The sequence below is a fragment of the Chiloscyllium plagiosum genome, unplaced genomic scaffold, assembly GCF_037043375.1.
Source record: "Chiloscyllium plagiosum isolate Xiang-an unplaced genomic scaffold, Cpla_swu_hap1 HiC_scaffold_29, whole genome shotgun sequence".
NCBI classification, from domain to species: domain Eukaryota; kingdom Metazoa; phylum Chordata; class Chondrichthyes; order Orectolobiformes; family Hemiscylliidae; genus Chiloscyllium; species Chiloscyllium plagiosum.
Window position 1 is genome coordinate 6,283,344 of NW_028270167.1, and position 20,236 is coordinate 6,303,579.

The 20,236-nt window shown below is 46.5% G+C and overlaps 1 protein-coding gene across 24 annotated transcripts in view; it reads left to right on the top strand.

The window, feature by feature from the left end:
* The window catches only part of LOC122540584 (pleckstrin homology-like domain family B member 1), a 413,532-nt gene that overhangs the window by 362,150 nt on the left and 31,146 nt on the right, over positions 1-20,236 (top strand). For 10 of the 24 annotated variants that reach the window (XM_043676461.2, XM_043676470.2, XM_043676468.2 and 7 more), the window contains 6 exons: positions 1,339-1,500; positions 5,197-5,358; positions 7,147-7,263; positions 9,845-9,947; positions 12,044-12,079; positions 12,819-13,134. In XM_043676461.2, coding sequence (XP_043532396.2) covers positions 1,339-1,500; positions 5,197-5,358; positions 7,147-7,263; positions 9,845-9,947; positions 12,044-12,079; positions 12,819-13,134 — 896 coding nt within the window. The remainder of the gene's footprint in view (positions 1-1,338; positions 1,501-5,196; positions 5,359-7,146; positions 7,264-9,844; positions 9,948-12,043; positions 12,080-12,818; positions 13,135-20,236) is intronic. The other 14 variants (XM_043676465.2, XM_087976332.1, XM_043676467.2 and 11 more) reach the window with 7 other exon arrangements.

A 20,236-nucleotide genomic window follows, 5' to 3' on the forward strand; every position in this document is an offset into this window, starting at 1 on the left:
AGGTGTCAGTGGGGGAGCACTTTGGGGCCAGTGACCATAATTCTATTGGTTTTAAAATAGTGATGGAAAAGGATAGACCAGATCTAAAAGTTGAAGTTCTAAATTGGAGAAAGGCCAATTTTGATGGTATTAGGCAAGAACTTTCGAAAGCTGATTGGAGACAGATGTTCGCAGGTTAAGGGATGGTTGGAAAATGGGAAGCCTTCAGAAATGAGATAACAAGAATCCAGAGAAAGTATATTCCTGTCAAGGCGAAAGGGAAGGCTGGTAAATATAGGGAATGCTAGATGACTAAAGAAATTTAGAGTTTGGTTAAGAAAAAGAAGGAAGCTTATGTCAGGTACAGACAGGATAGATCCAGTGAATCCTTAGAGTATAAAGAAAGTAGGAGTATACTTAAGAGGGAAATCAGGAGGGCAAAACAGGGACATGAGATAGCTTTGGCAAATAGAATTAAGGAGAATCCAAAGGGATTTTACAAATATATTAAGGACAAAAGGGTAACTAGGGAGAGAATAGGGCCCTTCAAAGATCAGCAAGGCGGCCTTTGTGTGGAGCCACAGAAAGTGGGGGAGATACTAAATGAATATTTTGCATCAGTATTTACTATGGAAAAGGATATGGAAGATATAGACTGTAGGGAAATCGATGGTGACATCTTGCAAAATGTCCAGATTACAGAGGAGGAAGTGCTGGATGTCTTAAAACGGTTAAAGGTGGATAAATCCCCAGGACAGGTTGGGGCTGTTTTCCCTGGAGTGTCGGAGGCTGAGGGGTGACCTTATAGAGGTTTACAAAATTATGAGGGGCATGGTTAGGATAAATAGACAAAATCTTTTCCCACGATGTGTAGCAGCACTGGCCAGACCTGTCCAGTTACAGTTTCTCCAACAGTGAGGCTTCCACCTGACTTTAACAATCCCCACAATTCCATGCTATCTTGTGAATCTCAGCTCGGTATGACCCCAGCCTGCAGCAGTGTGCTAACCACGGGCAGCAACCAGAGATAACTTGCAGCATGTGAAAATATCCGGGTTGCTTTGCTGTTGTGTCTTTCTGCATCTGCTTTGCATTGTGGAGATATTTGAGATTTAATTATTCCCATTCCAATTGCTAAACCTTCTTAAAATGACAGGTAATCTTCTAACTGGTGAATGCAACAAATGGGAGAACATTTTTAAAACAAAAAAAAGTTAATGACTTTGTTTTTTCCCAGTTGAATTTACCTTTAAAGCTGTTTCACATAACTCCCTCTGTACCATAATAATTCGGTGTTTTGATTAACATGCTATTTCTTTGTTGGCCAATGCTGTCTGCTTCCTTTGCTGCTTTCCCCAGGAATACGTTACCATAGATCAGCTTAAGGAGTTGTACGGTACTTCAGCTGGGAGCTCTGTCCTTATTCCATTCCACACTAATCCAACCTCTTCTTCTCTGACTCTCTGCACTGAGGGCTCTCTGTCCTTGCCACCTGCTGCCTCTACACTATTTGCAGCTGAGGTTAGTATGAGCACTCGACGCTAACGTTTTCTCCTTTTCTTTGTGTCGGAGGTTTCAGTCTATCACCAGCTCTGGCCAAATCTGTCCTCATTTACTCCTTCAGTCTCGGTAGCTGGTCTGAGCCTGTGTTTAAACACCACTTGAGTCTCTTCCCCACCCCTTACCTCATCTCAACCAGTCACCACATCTGTCTATTCCTTCCTCCCTCACACCTTTATCCAGCTTCCCATTAAATACATCTCTGTTACTTGCCCCAGCTCTATGGGAGCGAGTTCCACATTCTCAACTCTCTCCGGGTAGAGATTTCTCTGGAATCCCAAATGGATTTGTTAGTGATTATCTTGTATTAATGTCTCTAAGGTTTGGTTCCCCCTGTGTGGAGGAAAACCCCTCCCGATATTCACACTTCATATTATTTCGGAATTTTAAAGAGCATCATGTTAAAGGCCAGCCCAGAGTCTTCTGCATTCTCATGAAAAGAGGATCGTTTCAATCGTATATAAAACAAAGAGCTAAGGATGCTGGAAATCTGATACCAAAACAGAAATTGCTGGAGAAACTCAGCGGGTCTGGCAGCATCAGTGAGACAGAAACAGAGTTAACCATGAGGGTCCATGATAGAACAGTTCTAAAGAAATTTCTCCAGACCCAAAATATTCACTGGTTCCTCACCACAGATGCTGCCAGACCTGCTGAGTTTCTCCAGCAATTTCTGTTTTGGTTTCCTTTTCAATCTGTCTTGATAGTTCTGGTATCATTCCCTCTGTGCAAATCGAGCACTCACTGGCAATTCTGATCAATGTTCTGGACAACTGGCTTTACGTATTGGTCTTTATCTCATGAAGCAGCCTGTATTAGGGACAGTCAGAGAGTGAGAGGGAGGTCAGAGAGTGAGAGGGAGGTCAGAGAGTGAGAGGGAGGTCAGAGAGTGAGAGGGAGGTCAGAGAGTGAGAGAGGTCAGAGAGTGAGAGGGGTCAGAGAGTGAGAGGGAGGTCAGAGAGTGAGAGGGAGGTCAGAGAGTGAGAGGGAGGTCAGAGAGTGAGAGGGAGGTCAGAGAGTGAGAGGGAGGTCAGAGAGTGAAAGGGAGGTCAGAGAGTGAAAGGGAGGTCAGAGAGTGAGAGGACGGTCAGACAATGAGAGAGATCTGAGAGCGAGAGAGGTCAGAGAGCGAGAGAGGTCAGTGAGCGAGAGAGGTCAGAGAGTGAGAGAGGTCAGAGAGTGAGAGAGGTCAGAGAGCGGGAGAGGTCAGAGAGCGAGAGAGGTCAGAGAGCGAGAGAGGTCAGAGAGTGAGAGGTCAGAGAGTGAGAGAGGTCAGAGAGTGAGAGAAGTCAGAGAGTGGGAGAGGTCAGAGAGCGAGAGAGGTCAGAGAGCGAGAGAGGTCAGAGAGCGAGAGAGGCCAGAGAGCGAGAGAGGCCAGAGAGCGAGAGAGATCAGAGAGCGAGAGAGATCAGAGAGCGAGAGAGATCAGAGAGCGAGAGAGATCAGAGAGCGAGAGAGATCAGAGAGTGAGAGAGGTCAGAGAGTGAGAGAGGTCAGAGAGTGAAAGAGGTTAGAGAGCGAGAGAGGTCAAATAGTGAGAGAGGTCAGAGAGTGAAAGTGAACGAGTGAGCTCTGCGTGAGCAGCCAGAGCACCATTTAGTTTCAGTTTGAGTTTGTTGGCCTGTGACTTCATGAATAGTTTGACAAATACAGACAGATTTTTATTATGTCCCTAAGGACAGCAGAAATACATGGAATAGTGAGGATGGAAAATGTACCCATGGAGGTACACTTTCCCGCTGCTATGGAATGCCACTGGATGGACATCAGAAATATAACTTTAAATGATAGATCCACTCCCCAAACCATGCTTCCTGTTAATGTGTTTCTCCTGAAGAGTCATTTCTGATTGAATTTGAGGTGCACTCAGTGTGGGAAACCTTCACAATGGGGAACCATTCAGTCCAAATTGGTTTATGTATATCCTGTATCATTTCAATGAGATCCATTCCAAAATGTTCTCATTTAGCTTTGCAACAGCGTGTAGAATCATGAACCATTACAGAATTAATACATCGATATAATAAGAACCGAAAATGCTGGAGAAATTCAGCAAGTCTGGCAGTATCTGTGGAGAGAGAAATAGTTTTGAGTTACACTGAACTTGAAACGTTAACTCTGTTTCTGTCTCCACAGATGCCACCAGTCCTGCTGAGTTTCTCCAGCACCTTTATTTTTATTTCAGATTTCCAGCAACTGCAATATTTTGTTTTCATGCATCGGTCAGACCAATGAAGGATGCACTTTTTGATTTGTTGGTGTCAATCACCTCTTATTATTTATACAGCTTTCTGTTAGCTTAGTGAACAGGTCAAAACCAACATGAAAATTGGAAAACACCATCCAGTATTCCTGCTGTTTTATTTTACCAACACCATGAGCTTAAAGATGTGAAATTCCATTTCCCTCCTTCTTTCTGACTCGCTGTTGGGTAGTGTGGAAAGCATTTGTAAATTGACTCCTAGTTTATCCTCTTGTTCCTTATGGAATACACATTTCTTCTCCCTATCTTGGTGGTTGTAACTACAATCTCAGACCCTGCTCACCCTGCCTGGCATTTAGGTACACGGTCATAAAGCTGTAAGAAGCAGGAACAGAAGAAGGCCATTCAGCCCTTTAAATCTGCTGTGCCACTCAGTAGGATCTTCCATCCCAGATTTGGAACTTCTAGTCCCTTACAGTACAAAAGTCTATTACTGTTAGCCAGCGTTCTATGATTCCCATATCGATAGTTGGTGATTTAGGAGTGAAATAAGGAGCACTTTTTCAGACAGAGGGTGATGAATCATTCCAATTTTCTGCCCCCAAGACTGTGGTTACTGGGTCGATTCACCTGTTAAAGATTGATTTTTGGACACTAAGAGTTTTAAGAGAAAATCCATAATGACCTTGCTGAAAGATGGAGCAGATTCGATGGACTGAGTGGCCTCCTCCTGTTCTCTTTCTTATGATTTCCCTGTGGTCGTCAGGAATTAAAAATGAATTTCCAAGACAGCACTGAAGGCAAATCCTAAGGGAGAAACCATGTGGGTATGAAAGGGAAATTGCAGGGGATTTTTTTATACATCTTTCCCACTTACTAGTTTTCGAGGTGAGGAAGTGAAGGTTGTTTCACTAACAAATCAAAATTAATCCAATGGGATACATCAAGACAATTCTCTTTCCAATTGGATGAGACGTGGTCGTGCACCTTGAGGAGGGACCAATGACGGGTATGTGGGGGTGGGGCGTATCAGGGCAGGAGGTGATGTGTGTCAATCCTCAGGAATACAGAGTCGGTAACCCTCAGCTCCAGTCTGTTCACCCTGAAAGGGTTCAACATGGTTTGAGTTTCTGGAAAGCATCATTCTGATTTCACATCATTGTTGTGGTTTACAATAATCTCAAAATGCAAAATGTACATCTCTCTAAAGGCATTTTCATTTGTTGTTATTTTTCTTTTAATTAAATATCCATCTACTTCATTAATTTCTTTCTGTTTGGTTCTCTCTCCCTGTCTACCTGCCTTTCCCAATGATTGTTTTTTCTCTCTCACTCGATCTTTTCCATCCTCTCCCTTCTAACTGTCTTCCTTCATGTCTTCTTTCTCTGCCTCCAACTCTATACTTTCTCTCTCGTCTTTACTCCCTCCTTCTCTCCCTTCCCCACGATGTGTAGCAGCAGCCTACCAGCAGGCTGCTGACCTCTACTCTGGAGCTAGAGCGATGGTACCAAGAAATAATGGCTAACTTTGAGGCCTCAGCTTCTCCACCTCCAATTTCCTCCCCTTCTCCTCCTCCTCTTCCAGCTAAAGCTCATTCCTCACGAAGATACACCCAGGTAAATTCCTCTTTGTACTCTTCCATTTAAATCTCTTACAGAGCAGGGTTTTGTTTGAAGATAACAAATTATTGTCGGGTGAGGGACTGAACAATGAGAGGCCATTCAGATGCATGAAACCTGTTCTATAATTCTGTTCAATCGTGGGTGATCTATTTATCTGTCTTTTCCACATTCTTTGTTTGCTTTACTTCATTTAAAAAAAAGTCTAGCCACCTCAATTTTGAGAATTTCAGACAAGCCCCCAATACTCTCAGACTCTTGGGGTCAGATGTTCCTGATTTTTTCAGGGAAGAAAGAAAGCTCAAGAACTCTTACCTTGATTACTTTTCCTTGTGAAATAGTTTACCATGTGATTTATGATATTGTTCTGCTGCTATTTTCACAGGGACATTAATTTGCTAATTTCCTGTGTTTACTTGGAACAAAAGACATTCAGAGATGATTCAAGATCGACATACAAGAAAGCTAGTTTAGAAAGTTTGAGAAGAGGGTGCTGATTAGTTGGATGGTGGTTGGCATGGCGATGCTCAAGAACTATTTTTCTCGTGCATGGGATGCCGGGTCAGCATTTATTGCCCATCCCTAGTTGCCCTTGAGAAGGTGGGGGTGAGCAGCCAATCTGAGTTGGCTGATTAAACTCAGGCTAGTAGGTGCAAGATGAAAAGCGTTGACTTTGTGTGGCTTTTTGGCAAAGCTTAAGTTCTCTGTTACCAAGTAATTATTAGGATTAACTTCCAAAAAAAACTGATAAATACTTGAAGGGAAAGCATTTATAGGGCTGAGGGGAGGTGATGGACCTACTCAGAGAGTTATTTCAAAGAGCTGGCACAGTTACAATGGTTCAATGGGCCTCTGTGCTGCATGTTTCCAGATGGATTAATTCCTCCTTCAATCTGGATGCGATATGTCACGTAAAAGTGAAACATGTCTGTACACTAGTTTGCAGACATTTAGTTCTCTGTGCCTGAACCTGAGTCTGTAACCAAAGGTGCACTAACAAGTCCATGAAACATGGTTAATTCACACACTTCCAGAAAACGTTCTCACTGCTTCATCCATGGGATTTTTGCATCTCCTCTGTGGGTATATTCAGGGAGATTCTTCCAGTCAGCTTTAGCTGCCCCCCACTTGGTTAGAGGGTCATTTTGCTGTCAGTGTCTGCTATCACACCAATGGTGCTGGGCCAACTGAGGTTGTACAGGGGATATTTGTTACCCTGGGGTAAAGAAGCTCCCTGTCACCAAACCGGTGATGGGAAAGGAGGTGGATTTCTTCCTCTGAATAATTCCATCTTCTCCTGTACACGTACCCGAATATCTGCTGGGGGTCGGTGGGGAGTGGGTGGTACAGGTTTGAGCTGGGGATAAACACAAAACAGAGTGGAGCTCCGTCAGCATTGCCCCTTTGTCAGATCTTTGTGATCGGATGTTGACTCAGCCGTGACCTTTCCCCTCTGTCTGTTGCTGAGTAACCTCTGGACGCTGGACATGCCTCCCGGGTGAAGAGTGACCACCTGGTTGGCTCAAGTCTGAAGGGTAGCAGGTGCCTGTGCAAAACATCAACACTTAAAGAGAGGAGTGAGGAAGTTAGCAGGCAAGAGTGGGGCATTTAAATCAATGATCTGACCTCCTACTGGACTTATGGCCCTTTGGAGGTTAATGGACCTCATCTTGTTGGTGTCAGGGAGGTGAAAAACCCCTGCAGCCAGTTGACTGTTCCCACCGCAGCAGAAACTGTGAAGATCTATTGGCTAATTGAGGCTTTTCTGGTGTCTTCCTGTCCCAGGTTTACCGATCCAAGATGGAGAGCGAAGGATCTGGCACCCTGCCTCGGACGAAGATGGGATCTTCCCCCTCCTCACCGTTCACCGCATCAACTCTTGGCCGAAACCTGATGTCGAAGGTAATCGGGGACAGGAAATGGCTGAACGTTGTGGAGCTTCTCCCTCACGCTGTACGGTTCAGTCCCTGGGCAGGAGAGACACTAGTCCTGTGTCTCACTGCTGAGTTTGGAGAGAATCAAAAAATAGATCCATGATCCAGCTGAAGAATCACAGAATCCCTACAATGCAGAAGTGGCTGTTCAGTCCATCAAATCTGCACCAGCCCTCTAACATGTCCCATGCAGACCCACTCGCCAACCTTATTCCTGTAACCCTGCATTCCCCATGGCTAACCCACCTATCTTGCACATCCCTGGACACTATGGTCAATTTAGCATGGCCAATCCACCTGACCTGCACATCTTTGGGCTGTGGGAGGAAACTGGAGCACCCAGAGGAAACCCACGCAGACACGGGGAGAATGTGCAAACCCCACACAGTCACCCGAGGCTGGAATCAAACCCAGGCCACTGTGAGGCAGCAGTGCTAACCACTGAAACCATGAAGAAGAGCTCCCCTGGTCAACATTGCTGTTCTCAAAGCAACATCACCTTCTTGCTGTTTGTGGGATCCTTCTGTGTAAAACATGGCTGCCCCATTCCTGCACTTCATACTGGTTACAGTGCTCCTCAATGGCCAGGTTGCCTGGTTCCAGTGATGCTCACTGGGGGGTAAATACAGACTGGAGAATTCCATCTGCTCTTCAAATTAATACCCTTGGTCTTTTTCTCCATCCAAGAAATCAGACAGAGCTCGGTTTAATGTTCAATCTGAAAGATGTACTTCTGACAGTGAAACACTCTCTCAATAAGACACTGGGAGTACAAGAATCGAAATCCTGAGCATGAGGGACAGTGTTGATATGATGAGCCTGTTCCCACTTGTAAAAGAATGAGAGGGCATGGACTTAAAGTGATTTACAAATGAAGCAAGGGTGATATGAGAAAAAAAGACTTTCTCACACAGTGAGGAGTGAGGGTATAGAATGCCCTCCCTGGAAATCTGATGGAGACAGGCTCAGTTAAAGCATTCGAAGGGCCCTGGATGGTCATTTGGTTCAAAGGGATATTGGGAAAAGACAGGCGATTGGCCCTGGCTAATGTAACTGTTAGACTAATAGAAGCAGCTCATCGACAGGGGCAGAAGTGGGTACTGCAGATACTGGAGATTAGAGTCAAGGTTACAGTGGTGCTGGAAAAGCACAACATGTCAGGCAGCATCCTGAGAGGCTCATTCCTGATGAAGGGCTTTTGCACGAAACGTTGATTTTCCTGCTCCTCAGATGCTGCCTGACCTGTTGTGCTTTTCCAGCACCACTCGAACCTTGACTAATAGATGGAGGCGCAATGGGCTGAATGGCCTCCTCTGTTCTGTCATAATCCTTTGATCAGGCTGGATCTTCAGTTCAGGTCTCTGCAGTGGGACTGGAATCCAGGAGCCTCCGGTTGGGAATTCTACCCATTGAAGCGTTGCACCCCACTTTGAATTGTTTGCATTTGGAGACACCGTGATGGTGCATTGCCATGGAGACAGGTGGGTAGAGCTGACATGTTTGACAAATGCTGGCAAATGGGACTAGATGGGTTGGGATATCTGGTCAGCATGGACGAGTTGTACCAAAGGTGTATTTCTGTGCTGTACATTTCTATGACTGAGATATCACACCGACAACTACTGCCTTACAAAGGTTTATAAAATCATGGGGGGGGGGGCGTAGTTGAGGTGAATGGCAGGTGTCTTTTCCATGGGGTTGGGGATTTCAAGAGTAGGGGGCATATTTTTAAGGTGAGAGGGGAAAGATTTGAAAATGACAATGAGGGGCAACATTTTTACACAAAGAATGGTTTGTCCATGGTATGAACTTCCAGAGGAAGTGGTGGATGCAGGAACAGGTACAGTGATACATGTACAGTGACAACATTTAAAAAGACATTTGGATAAGTACATGAAAAAGAAACGTTTGGAGGGATGTGGGCCAAGCACCAGCAGGTGGGACTACTTTCGTTTGGGATTATGGTTTGCATAGACTGGTTGGACCGAAGGGTCTGTTTCCATGCTGTATGACTCCATGACTCTAATGGAAATTTTTAAAATGTCATAAAAGAAGACAATATTCCAAGTGCACCTGGGAATGGTAGTGCGGTGGCTCAGTGGTCAGCACTGCTGCCTCACAGTGCCAGGGACCCGGGTTTAATTCTAGTCTCGGGTGAATGTCTGTGTAGAGTTTGCACATTCTCCCCGTGTCTGCGTGGGTTTCCTCCGGGTGCTCCGGTTTCCTCCCACAGTCCGAGGATGTGCAGGTTAGGGGTGGATTGGCCATGGGAAACACATGGCGTTTAGGGATGTGTAGGTTGGATGCATTAGTTAGGGGTTAAATGTAGGGGAGTGAGTTTGGGTGGGATACTCTTGGGAGGGTCGGTGTGGACTTGTTGGGCCAAAGGGCCTTTTTCCACACTGTAGGGATTCAATGGTAGTGCCGGTAACGGCACGGAGACATCGTGGAGGTCAAACGCAGACTGTTTGACAGTCAGTGTTCAACAGTGTTTGATGCAGCAAGCTGTGTTCTCAACCCTGTTTCTCCACATTCTGCTTGTTTTGCAGACCCCTGTGGTGGCACAGAATGGCACCGGCAGTTTACCACGGAATCTTGCTGCTACTCTGCAAGACATCGAAGTGAAGAGACAGTTGGCACTGCAGCAGAAAGGTGAGTGTTGGCCGGGAGCTCACCAGGAGGAAGAAACAGGGGGTTACATCCCAGAATCCTATAGAACAGGAGAAGGCCATTCAGCCCGTCATTGGTGAAGGAGCTAAAACAGAAGTTGCTGGAAAATCTCAGCAGGCCTGGCAGCATCTGTGAAGAAAGAATTTGTGTTAATGTTTTGGAGGAAGGGTTACCGGACCTGAAGGGTTAGTTCTGACTTTTCTTGGTCAAAAATCGCACGTCACCAGGTTATAGTCCAATGGGTTTATTTGAAAACACTAGCTAGTACCTGATGACGGAGCAGTGCTCCAAAATCTAGTGTTTTCAAATAAACCCCTTGGAGTATGGCCTGGTGTGGTGTGATTTTGGACCTTGTCCAACCCCAGTCCAACACTGGCACCCCCACATCCTGATTTCTCTTCACAGATGCTGCCAGACCTGGTGAGCTTTTCCAGCGACTTCTGCATTTGTACCTGTTTTACAGCATCCACAGCTCTTTCGGTTTTTCGAGCTGCCTGGTTAGTGTTGCTGCCCTGTTCTGTACCCCACAGCGTTGCAAATCTTCATTTCCGACTACATTTCCAACTGGAAGTTTTGAATCCATGTAATCACCTTCTCAGCCAGTGTAATCCAGATCACAGCTTCTCCCTGCGTAAATAATTTCTGCTCCTCTCCCCCCGCTGGCTCTTGGGACAGCTCTCTTCACTCTGCGCCCTGCTGGTTAGTGACAGTGCTGCCGGTGGGAACACTTTCTCCTGGTGTGAAGCTGGAACTGTGGCTGACTGGGAAACACTCTCATCTCAGAACCAGGAGGTTCATGCCCATGAAGGGGAGGAGCAGCAGAGTCATAGAGATGTGCAGCACAGGAACAGACTCTTTGGTCCAACTCATCCATGCCGACCAGATATCCTAACCTAATCTAGTCCCATTTGCCAGCACTTGGCCCATATCCCTCTAAACCCTTCCTATTCATATACCCATCCAGATGCCTTTTAAATGCTGTAATTGTACCAGCCTCCACCACTTCCTCTGGCAGCTCATTCCATACACGCACCACCCTTGTATGAAAAAGCTGCCCCTTAGGTCCTATTTAAATCTTTCCATCCTCACCCTAAACCTATGCCCTCTAGTTCCAGACTCCCCCACCCCAGGGAAAGAACCTTGTCTATTTACCCTATCCATGCCCCTCATGATTTTATAAACCTCTATAAGGTCACCCCCTCAGCCTCCGACACTTCATGGAAAACAGCCCCAGCCTATTCAGCCTCTCCCTGTAGCTCAAATCCTCCAAGCCTCGCAACATCCTGGGGCAGACTGATGGGCCGAAGAGCCTCTTCTATGCTGTATGAGTCTTTGATAATGAGTGAGCTGAATGTAGCCAGCCTCCTGACAATCGCTGAGGTATAGGGCCCTCACCCAGAGTGTGTACCCAATGATGAGATCTGTACAGTTGCACAGGAGTCCTGTCTGGTTGGGTTTGTTTGGGGCTGCTCACGGCACGTATGTAAATAAACCCGAACCCATCGCAACTATAATCAATCGGAATCCTGGCCTGGAATGGCTCCTGGCACAGGCGTTACACTGGCACCAGAAAGGTCTATGACTGGCATTTTGACCACACTTTGGGGAGCAAATATATTGATAATCAGGGGCTTTCCCCCATCAATGCTACAGAATAGCTCCCCAAAAGATTTGAACACAATTTTGTCCCGTATCTTTGATTTAAAGATGATGTGGAGGAGCTGGTGTTGGACTGGGGTGTACAAAGTTAAAAATCACACAGTACCAGGTTATAGTCCAACAGGTTTAATCGGAAGCACTAGCTTTTGGAGCGCTGCTCCTTCATCAGGTAGCTGTGGCTGATGAAGGATCACCTGATGAAGGAGCAGTGCTCCGAAAGCTAGTGCTTCCAATTAAACCTGTTGGACTATAACCTGGTGCTGTGTGATTTTTAAATCTGATTAAAGAAACACTCACTGAATTTCTTTCTGTTTTTTTTCCCTTTCTTCCTTGCCGTATCTTTCCTTTTTGAATGGCACGTCACTCCTTTCTTCTGACTCGACCTTTTACATTCTCTCCTTCTTGCTGACGCTGTGCAGAATCAATAGGGATATCCAAAGCAGACCACAGGAGAGGTAGGAATTCTGCTTGGAGTTGGGAGGAGGAGCTGTGGTGTTGTACATTTGAGGCGAGTGTGTGCGTTTACTGGGATTTCAGGCACCGTTCTGTAATGTTAGACTCTTGCTAACATTGAGACCGAAGAGACCGAGCTTTGGTCTTACATGAAAGCTTTTCTTGCCAGAAGCATTGAGTCAGTGTGAACATTCTCACCCACAGCCTTCACGGACTCACTCCTCCCAACCCACCCTGCCCCCAACCCTGCAGCCCCGCTTCCTATCTCTCTAATCTCCTCCAGTCCTGTAACCCTACCATGGTGTCTGAGTCCCTCCAGTTCTGGCCTCTTCCTTCTCCTGATCCTAATTGCTCCATCTCTTATCACCGTACTGTCATGCACTTAGGTCCTAACCTCCGGAATTCCCTCTCCACCTCTCCCTCCTGCTTAAGATGCTCCTGAAAACGTAACTCTTTGACTCAGTTTTGGAGTTCTAATACCTCTTTATGTGGCTCACTGTCAAACTGCCTTTGCTAATCTCTGCTTTGAAGTGCCTTGGGATGTTTTATTATGTTTAGGTGCTATATAAATGCAATTTTAATTTGTTGTGATAACGAAGCGGCTTACTAACTGAGGAACAGGAGGAGGCCATTCAGCCCCTCAAGCATGTTCTGCCATTGTATTAGATATTATAATTTAACTCCTCCTCCCCTCTCTGCTTCTACCGTCTCAATGTATACCTCTCTCATTGTTTTTCCAAGGTCACCAGGTGATTGAAGAACAAAGGCGGCGATTGGCTGAGCTGAAGCAGAAGGCTGCAGTTGAGGCCCAATCACAGTGGGAAGCCTTGCACGGTCAACAGTCGCCAATGTTTGGCCAATCCTACTCCATGAGTGGACAGCCGCAGTCTCACCTCATCCACCACAGCATCCTCCACCACCATCCACAGCCTCTCTCCACTCAACATGGCATTGATTTGGAGCATGCCTTTGACACGCTCAGTCTAGAAAGTTCTGACAGCTTGGAGACCAGTGTTTCCACGGGCAACTCGGCCTGTTCACCTGACAACATGTCCAGGTAAGAGGGGCTGCTTCTCCATTGTGTATAGTATTAGTCAAATCAATGGGATAGATCTTTCAAAAACATTAATTCATGGGATGTGGGCATTGCTGGCTAGGCCAGCGTTATTGCCCGTCCCTAACTGCCCCTAGAGAAGGTGAGCTGCCTTCTTGGGCCATGGGCAAGAAGAAACCATTTAATTTGGAGACAGGGTATAGATCAGGGTTCTCGTCCAATCAGGAAGCAGCATTTCACACAAAGGTTAGGGAGTATCTGGAACTGCCTGCCCTCAGGAAGGCTGAAGCTCAATACTTTTCTCTTTAATTGTAGCGATTCCTCAATCTTGCTGGTGGTAAAGGCAAGTCAAAGGTTGCCTCTATCATTGGTCCAGAGCCGACTGGTTAGGGTTGAATCTTCCATTCCCACATTCACCTGCCCTCCCACAAACCAATGACTGCCTCAGGCCTGTACTCTCCCTGAAAGCTGCAAGGTTCTGGGCTTTAAACCTCAGTCCAGAGGCTCCCTTTCTCCTTTCTAGGGATGTGGGTGTCATTGTCTAGGTCAGCATTTATTGTCTAACCCTAGCTGCTCTTGAGAAGTTGGTGGTGAGCTACCTTCCTGAACCGTTGTTGTCCATGTATTATCGGTAGACCCACAATTCCAGGATTTTGACCTAGCAATAGAGAAGGATGGCGAGTGCCTCAGAAGGGAACTTGAAGGTGGTGGTGTTCCCATGTATCTGCTGCCCTTGTCCTTTCTGTGGCTTTGGAAGGTGCTGACTAAGGAGCATGTGGGAATGTCTGCAGAGCATCTTATAGGTGGCCCTGCTGCAACTAGTGGTAGAAGGAGTGATTGCCTAAGGTGGCAATAATCACATGTCCAGGTTGACATTGAGCTATTTGACTGTTGCCATCCAGACAAGTGTGGTGTATTCCAGCACACCCCTGACTTGTGCCTTGTGGACAGGCTTTGAGAAGTCTTTCTTTCTCCATCTCATGATGTAAATCTCACGTGACACTTCTTGTGGTATTCACTCAGTATGCTCAATGCAGCCTCTGCTTTTAGAGAACGGCAGTGGGGGGATCATTTCCACCAATAAAGGAGCTAGCGAGTTTTGAGGAGATTTGTAGCTCAGGTTGAGGTTTAGGATGTAGGTTTGGAAGGTTCATTTCCAGACGTTTCATCACCCTACTAGGTAGCATCATCAGTGGGCCTCAGGCAAAGCAATGCTGAAAATTCCTGCTTTCTATTTATATATTTGGGTTTCATTGGGTCGGTGATGTCATTTCCTGTGATGATTTTATTTCCTGTGGTGAAGTCACTTCCTGTTCTTTTTCTCAGGGGGTGGTAGATGGGGTCGAACTTGATGTGTTTGTTGATAGAGTTCCGGTTGGAATGCCATGCTCCTAGGAATTCTCCTGCGTGTCTTTGTTTGGCTTGTCCTAGGATGGATGTGTTGTTCCAATCCCCTTCCTCATCCGTATGTAAGGATACTAGTGAGAGAGGGATGTGGCTCGGGGATGGAAGTGGCCAGTCTTGAGTCATTGGTGGAAGGCAATTTGCCTCATGGAGCCTCGTCCAGCTCTCAGAAAGAGGTGGTCTCTCCCAGTTGGCCATGCTTTCCCTGTAAACTTGTCAATATTTCCTGAGTTCTGTAACATTGTGAGATCAGTTTCTGAAAGGGGATGCGTTCAGCTGTTAGAACTATGGCCCTGAGCTGTTAGATTCTCGATTGTAAATGTTAGACAGAATGATGAATGCTCTCTCTCGTGGTGGCTTTATGGCTGTAAATGTAGATTAACTCAATGGACAGGTGACACAACAATGAGTGTTACCTTTCGGACTCACTGCAATTGCTTGAAAGTTTTACTAATTGAGACACCAGCCGCTCAGAATGTGGTGATTAATTGAAATGTCAATTGTCCATTCAGAGTCTGTACTTCAGTGTAATTCTGCACAAGTCTCACACATTTCCCTGTCAGCCTCTGTGTATGTACAGCAGCAGGAAGCAAATCAATCTCAACGGGTCTCTATTAACATTGTGTGTATTTCACAAAAGCTCAATGCTGCCTCTTACTGTCCATCTCTTCACATTTACATACACATCAAATAGGAACAAATGAATGATGTCTGTGTCTCTACAGTGAAAAGATAAAGAGACATTGTCCCACTCTCTCATTAGAGAGCTGTGTGGTAGTAAGTTTAACCTGAGGGTCACCACACCTTAGGTCAAGAAGGTGGGAGCATCATGGTGACCTCAGCTGGTGTGTGAATGGAACCCATACCATTGGTATCATTCTGCATCGCAATCCAGCCATCCAGCCCACTGAGCTAACCAATCCCACCTTCTGTATTGTACACATTGAGTATCAGCCAATGATCTACTCCAACTGTCCTGCTTGTGTGTCAGTGTTTGCTCCTGTGTGTGCACAATATGCCCAGCCCTTTTATAAGAAGGCTTGTTTCAGTCTCTGATTACATACAGTCTGTGTTTCTGGCAGTGTGTGTTCTCCAATTGTACCACTGAATGCAGCAACAATTTCTATTTATATAGCACCTTTGACGTAATAAATTGTATCAGAGCGCTTCACGGGAACATTACAAAACACCGTGCTACCAAGCCACATGCATTGACAGAAACCACTGTCAAAGGTTTTAAGGAGCATCTTAAAAGAGGAAAGCAAGATGGAGAAACAAGGATGTGTAGGGAAGGAATTCCAGTGTTTGGGATGCAGGCAGCTGGAGGCATGGCCACTAATGGTGGAGCGCTGGGATTCAGGAATGCACAAGAGGATCTCAGAAATCTCCGAGGCTGGAGGTGAGATGAGATGATGGAGGGATTTGTAGATAAAGGTGCAAATTTTAAAGGCAAGATATTTCTTGTTCAAGGGCATTATGGTGCGGTGCATAGTGCACAGGGAAATGGGACTTGTTAGAATGTGGGAGACCAAGCAGGAGTCAACAGAATCACACATTGATTAATAGCAATGCTGAAACCAACACGAATAATCAAGTGAATTCAGATTGTGCCATGATTGTTTGGGATTTTGAATTCAGTTTGAAATATCTGGAAATTGAGAAGTTGGTCTCAGTAAAAATGACCATGAGGCTGTTGAATCATTATAAAAATCCACCTGATCTCCCAGTGATCTTTTGAGAATGGAATCTTGTTATAACTCAGCCTGGCCAATGAGGGGTGACGGTAATGTCACCGGATTACTCATCACCATAATGGGGACACAGGTTCAAATCTCACCTGGGAAGTTATTCTTTGGCAATAGGAATTTGTTATCCAAATGTGACGTTGAGTTATACAGCACAGAAACAGACCCTTCGGTCCAAACAGTCCATGCTGAACATAAATGTAACATTTAAAGTAGCTGGAGATGAAGGGAAAACAAATACAAATTTGCTGCAAAAGCCAAACCACTGCCAATATGCAGCATGTGCATTAGATCTTGCTGTCTCAGTTCATGTCTTGCTGTCTGTTCTGTCCAGAGGTTGAGATATTAGATTCAGCCCCAGTCCTTCCTTGTACTATTGGTTAGGAGGAGTTGCACGTAGCTTATTCCCTAAAGGGAAATGAGAAATGGTTTCTCTCTATCTAGCCCATCGAATGCACTTAATGCCTTAAACACCTCAATTAGTGAACAGTATCTCGTGTGCAGTATGCATCGTCAAAGACAGGCCTGTCTGAACCTGTGTCCTGGCACAATCCTCCAGAGGCCGTGCTTGCAGCCCTGGGACAGGCCCTTGACGTACAAGCCAAGCTGCAGGGCATCACTTAATGATCCTAATGCTGACAGAGGCCAGTATCACCAGCGGGATCTGTGTTTGGGAGCTCCCACCCTGTGGAGCTGCACGTTCCCCTGCGGAAATCAGGCGTGGAGCTGGAGGCCATATCTTTTCTTCTCTCTGCGTTGTGTGCTTCAGATCGAAAGCACATTGATATCCTGAGTCTCTGGCAGTTGTAGCTCCGAGCTACACAACACAGAGGGACTGCAGCAACAGCTTGTTTCTGTAAAAACCACAGTATTTCATTGGGAATGTACCATTGTGGGAACACACCAGGGACTTTCAGACACATTCACTCGCATATGTACACACTCACTCAGACACACAGACACATCCACACTCTCAGACACCCACACCCACAAACACCTGAACACTTGCAGACTGCCCATCCCCTCCCCGTGCAAGCACACACCCCTCAATCCCTGGTGCGTTAACCCAGAGCTCTTTCATCCCTGGGTCATGTTGACCGTGCTGCCCCCATCCTAGTTCACACCAAGTCCTGCTGGTTTCCCATCACCCCCTGTGCTCGCTCACTAACATTGGCTCTAATCATTGAGTGCCTCCATTTTAAAATGGTCAACCTTGTTTTTAACTCCCTGCACAGCCTTGGTAAAACCCCACTCTCCGATCTCCTTGTTTTTGTATTCTGCTCCAGTTCACTGAGATCTCTGCTCCATCCAACTCTGACGTTTTTGTGCAGTCTGACTTTAATCATTTCATCATTGACCCTTTCAGTCACCCTGGTTCCACACATTGCCATTTCCTCCTTACATCTCTCTCTTCTCCCTAGCTCTACCCCTGAAAACTCCTGGAAGTTTAACTCTTTGATCAAGCTATTGGTCACCTGTCCTGGTCTCTCCAGATGGGGCTCAGTGTCAAACTCCCTCTTTCATAAACTTCCTGTAAAATGCCTCGGGACAGCTCATCGCATTGAAGGGTCCTTTGTAAATGTAAGTTGTTATTGCATTGAAGGTGCTATTACAAATACACATTATTGTTGGATGTCCATGGGAGATCCAGATCCTGACCCAGTGACCACAGTTGACACTTTGGTGTTTTGAACAGGGAGTATGTAAAGTTTCTCAACATAACATAAATGCCATGGTGTGTGTCTCTTTTAAAAATGATGTGCCAGTTTTTCCACTACATTTTAATGCTGCGGGAGCAGTGATTACAGTAAGAAGTTAATACTTACATGTCCCAAAGCCCTTTAGCAAATATTTGTGAAAGACAGTTGAAGAAACGGTAGTGGTTCAGTGTGTATTAAACACCTGGGGATGTCCCGAGGCCAGGAAATGTGCTATGTAAGTGTCAGTCCTTCTCCTATTAGGGACATTGCATGAGGTGGGTGAACAGTTTTGCAGTTTGAGAGCTGGCTGGTTATGGGTGATGTATGGACAGAGCTTGGTGAGTCACTGCCTGTGAAGTGACCTTTTCAGATGACAGGTTTCTGATGTTATCTGACCAATAGCTAGCAATGAGACCAGCTCAAGTGGAATGTTAGTGCTACACAGCTCAGTTCTTACTTTCTCTCTCTACCTGCAGTGTGACAGGGCAGAAATCAGTATAGGAGTAGGCCATTCAGCCCCTCCTGGATTAGTGGCGCTGGAAGAGCACAGCTGTTCAGGCAGCATCTGACGAGCAGTAAAATCGACGTTTCGGGCAAAAGCCTTTCATCAGGAATAAAGGCAGTGAGCCTGAAGCGTGGAGAGATAAGCTGGAGGAGGGTGGGGGTGGGGAGAAAGTAGCATAGAGTACAATAGGTGAGTGGAGGAGGGGGTGAAGGTGATAGGTCAGGGAGGAGGGTGGAGTGGATAGGTGGAAAAGAAGATAGGCAGGTAGGACAAGTCATGGGGACAGTGCTGAGCTGGAAGTTTGGAACTAGGGTGAGGTGGGGGAAGGGGAAATGAGGAAACTGTTGAAGTCCACATTGATGCCCTGGGGTTGAAGTGTTCCGAGGCGGAAGATGAGGCGTTTTTTTTTAGATTCGATTTTTTTTAGATTAGATTAGATTAGATTACTTACAGTGTGGAAACAGGCCCTTCGGCCCAACAGGTCCACACCGCACCGCCGAAGCGCACCCACCCAGACTCATTCCCCTAATTTACCCCTGCACCTAACACTACAGGCAATTTAGCGTGGCCAATTCACCTAACCTGCACATTTTTGGAGTGTGGGAGGAAACCGGAGCACCCGGAGGAAACCCACGCAGACACGGGGAGAATGTGCAAACTCCACACAGTCGGTCGCCTGAGGTGGGAATTGAACCCGGGTCTCTGGCGCTGTGAGGCAGCAGTGCTAACCACTGTGCCACCGTGCGTTCTTCCTCCAGGCGTCTGGTGGTGAGGGAGCGGCGGTGAAGGAGGCCCAGGACCTCCATGTCCTTGGCAGAGTGGGAGGGGGAGTTGAAATGTTGGGCTACGGGGCGGTGTGGTTGATTGGTGCGGGTGTCCCGGAGATGTTCCCTAAAGCGCTCTGCTAGGAGGCGCCCAGTCTCCCCAATGTAGAGGAGACCGCATCGGGAGCAACGGATACAATAAATGATATTAGTGGATGTGCAGGTAAAACTTTGATGGATGTGGAAGGCTCCTTTAGGGCCTTGGATGGAGGTGAGGGAGGAGGTGTGGGCGTAGGTTTTGCAGTTCCTGCGGTGGCAGGGGAAGGTGCCAGGATGGGAGGGTGGGTTGTTGGGGGGGCGTGGACCTGACCAGGTAGTCACGGAGGGAACGGTCTTTGCGGAAGGCGGAAAGGGGTGGGGAGGGAAATATATTCCTGGTGGTGGGGTCTGTTTGGAGGTGGCGGAAATGTCGGCGGATGATTTGGTTTATGCGAAGGTTGGTAGTGTGGAAGGTGAGCACCAGGGGCGTTCTGTCCTTGTTACGGTTGGAGGGGTGGGGTCTGAGGGTGGAGGTGCGGGATGTGGACCCTCCAGCCTGTTACACATTGAGTGAGATCATGACTGATCTGTCGCCTCACCCAGTAACCTCCCTTTGGCCTATTTCCCTTAATACCTTCACTTAACACAAATGTATCAACCTCAGATTTAAAACTAACAACTGATGTCGCATCCACTGATGATGGGGAAGATCATGAGGGGCAAGGGAGGCCAAGAAGGTGAATGTAGTGGATCAACTTAATGTGGCTTCAACCTCATCCAGATCCCTGCCACCGGCATCTCAACTCTCGCCGAGGCACTCAGTCCCTGATTGACCAGCACTGGCAGCTGATTGTGCCACGCCCCGATTTTAAAGTTCTTAGCTTCATTTTCAAAAGCCTTTCATGGCCTCAACCTCCTGCAATTTTAAGGGTAAGGGGTAAACCGTTT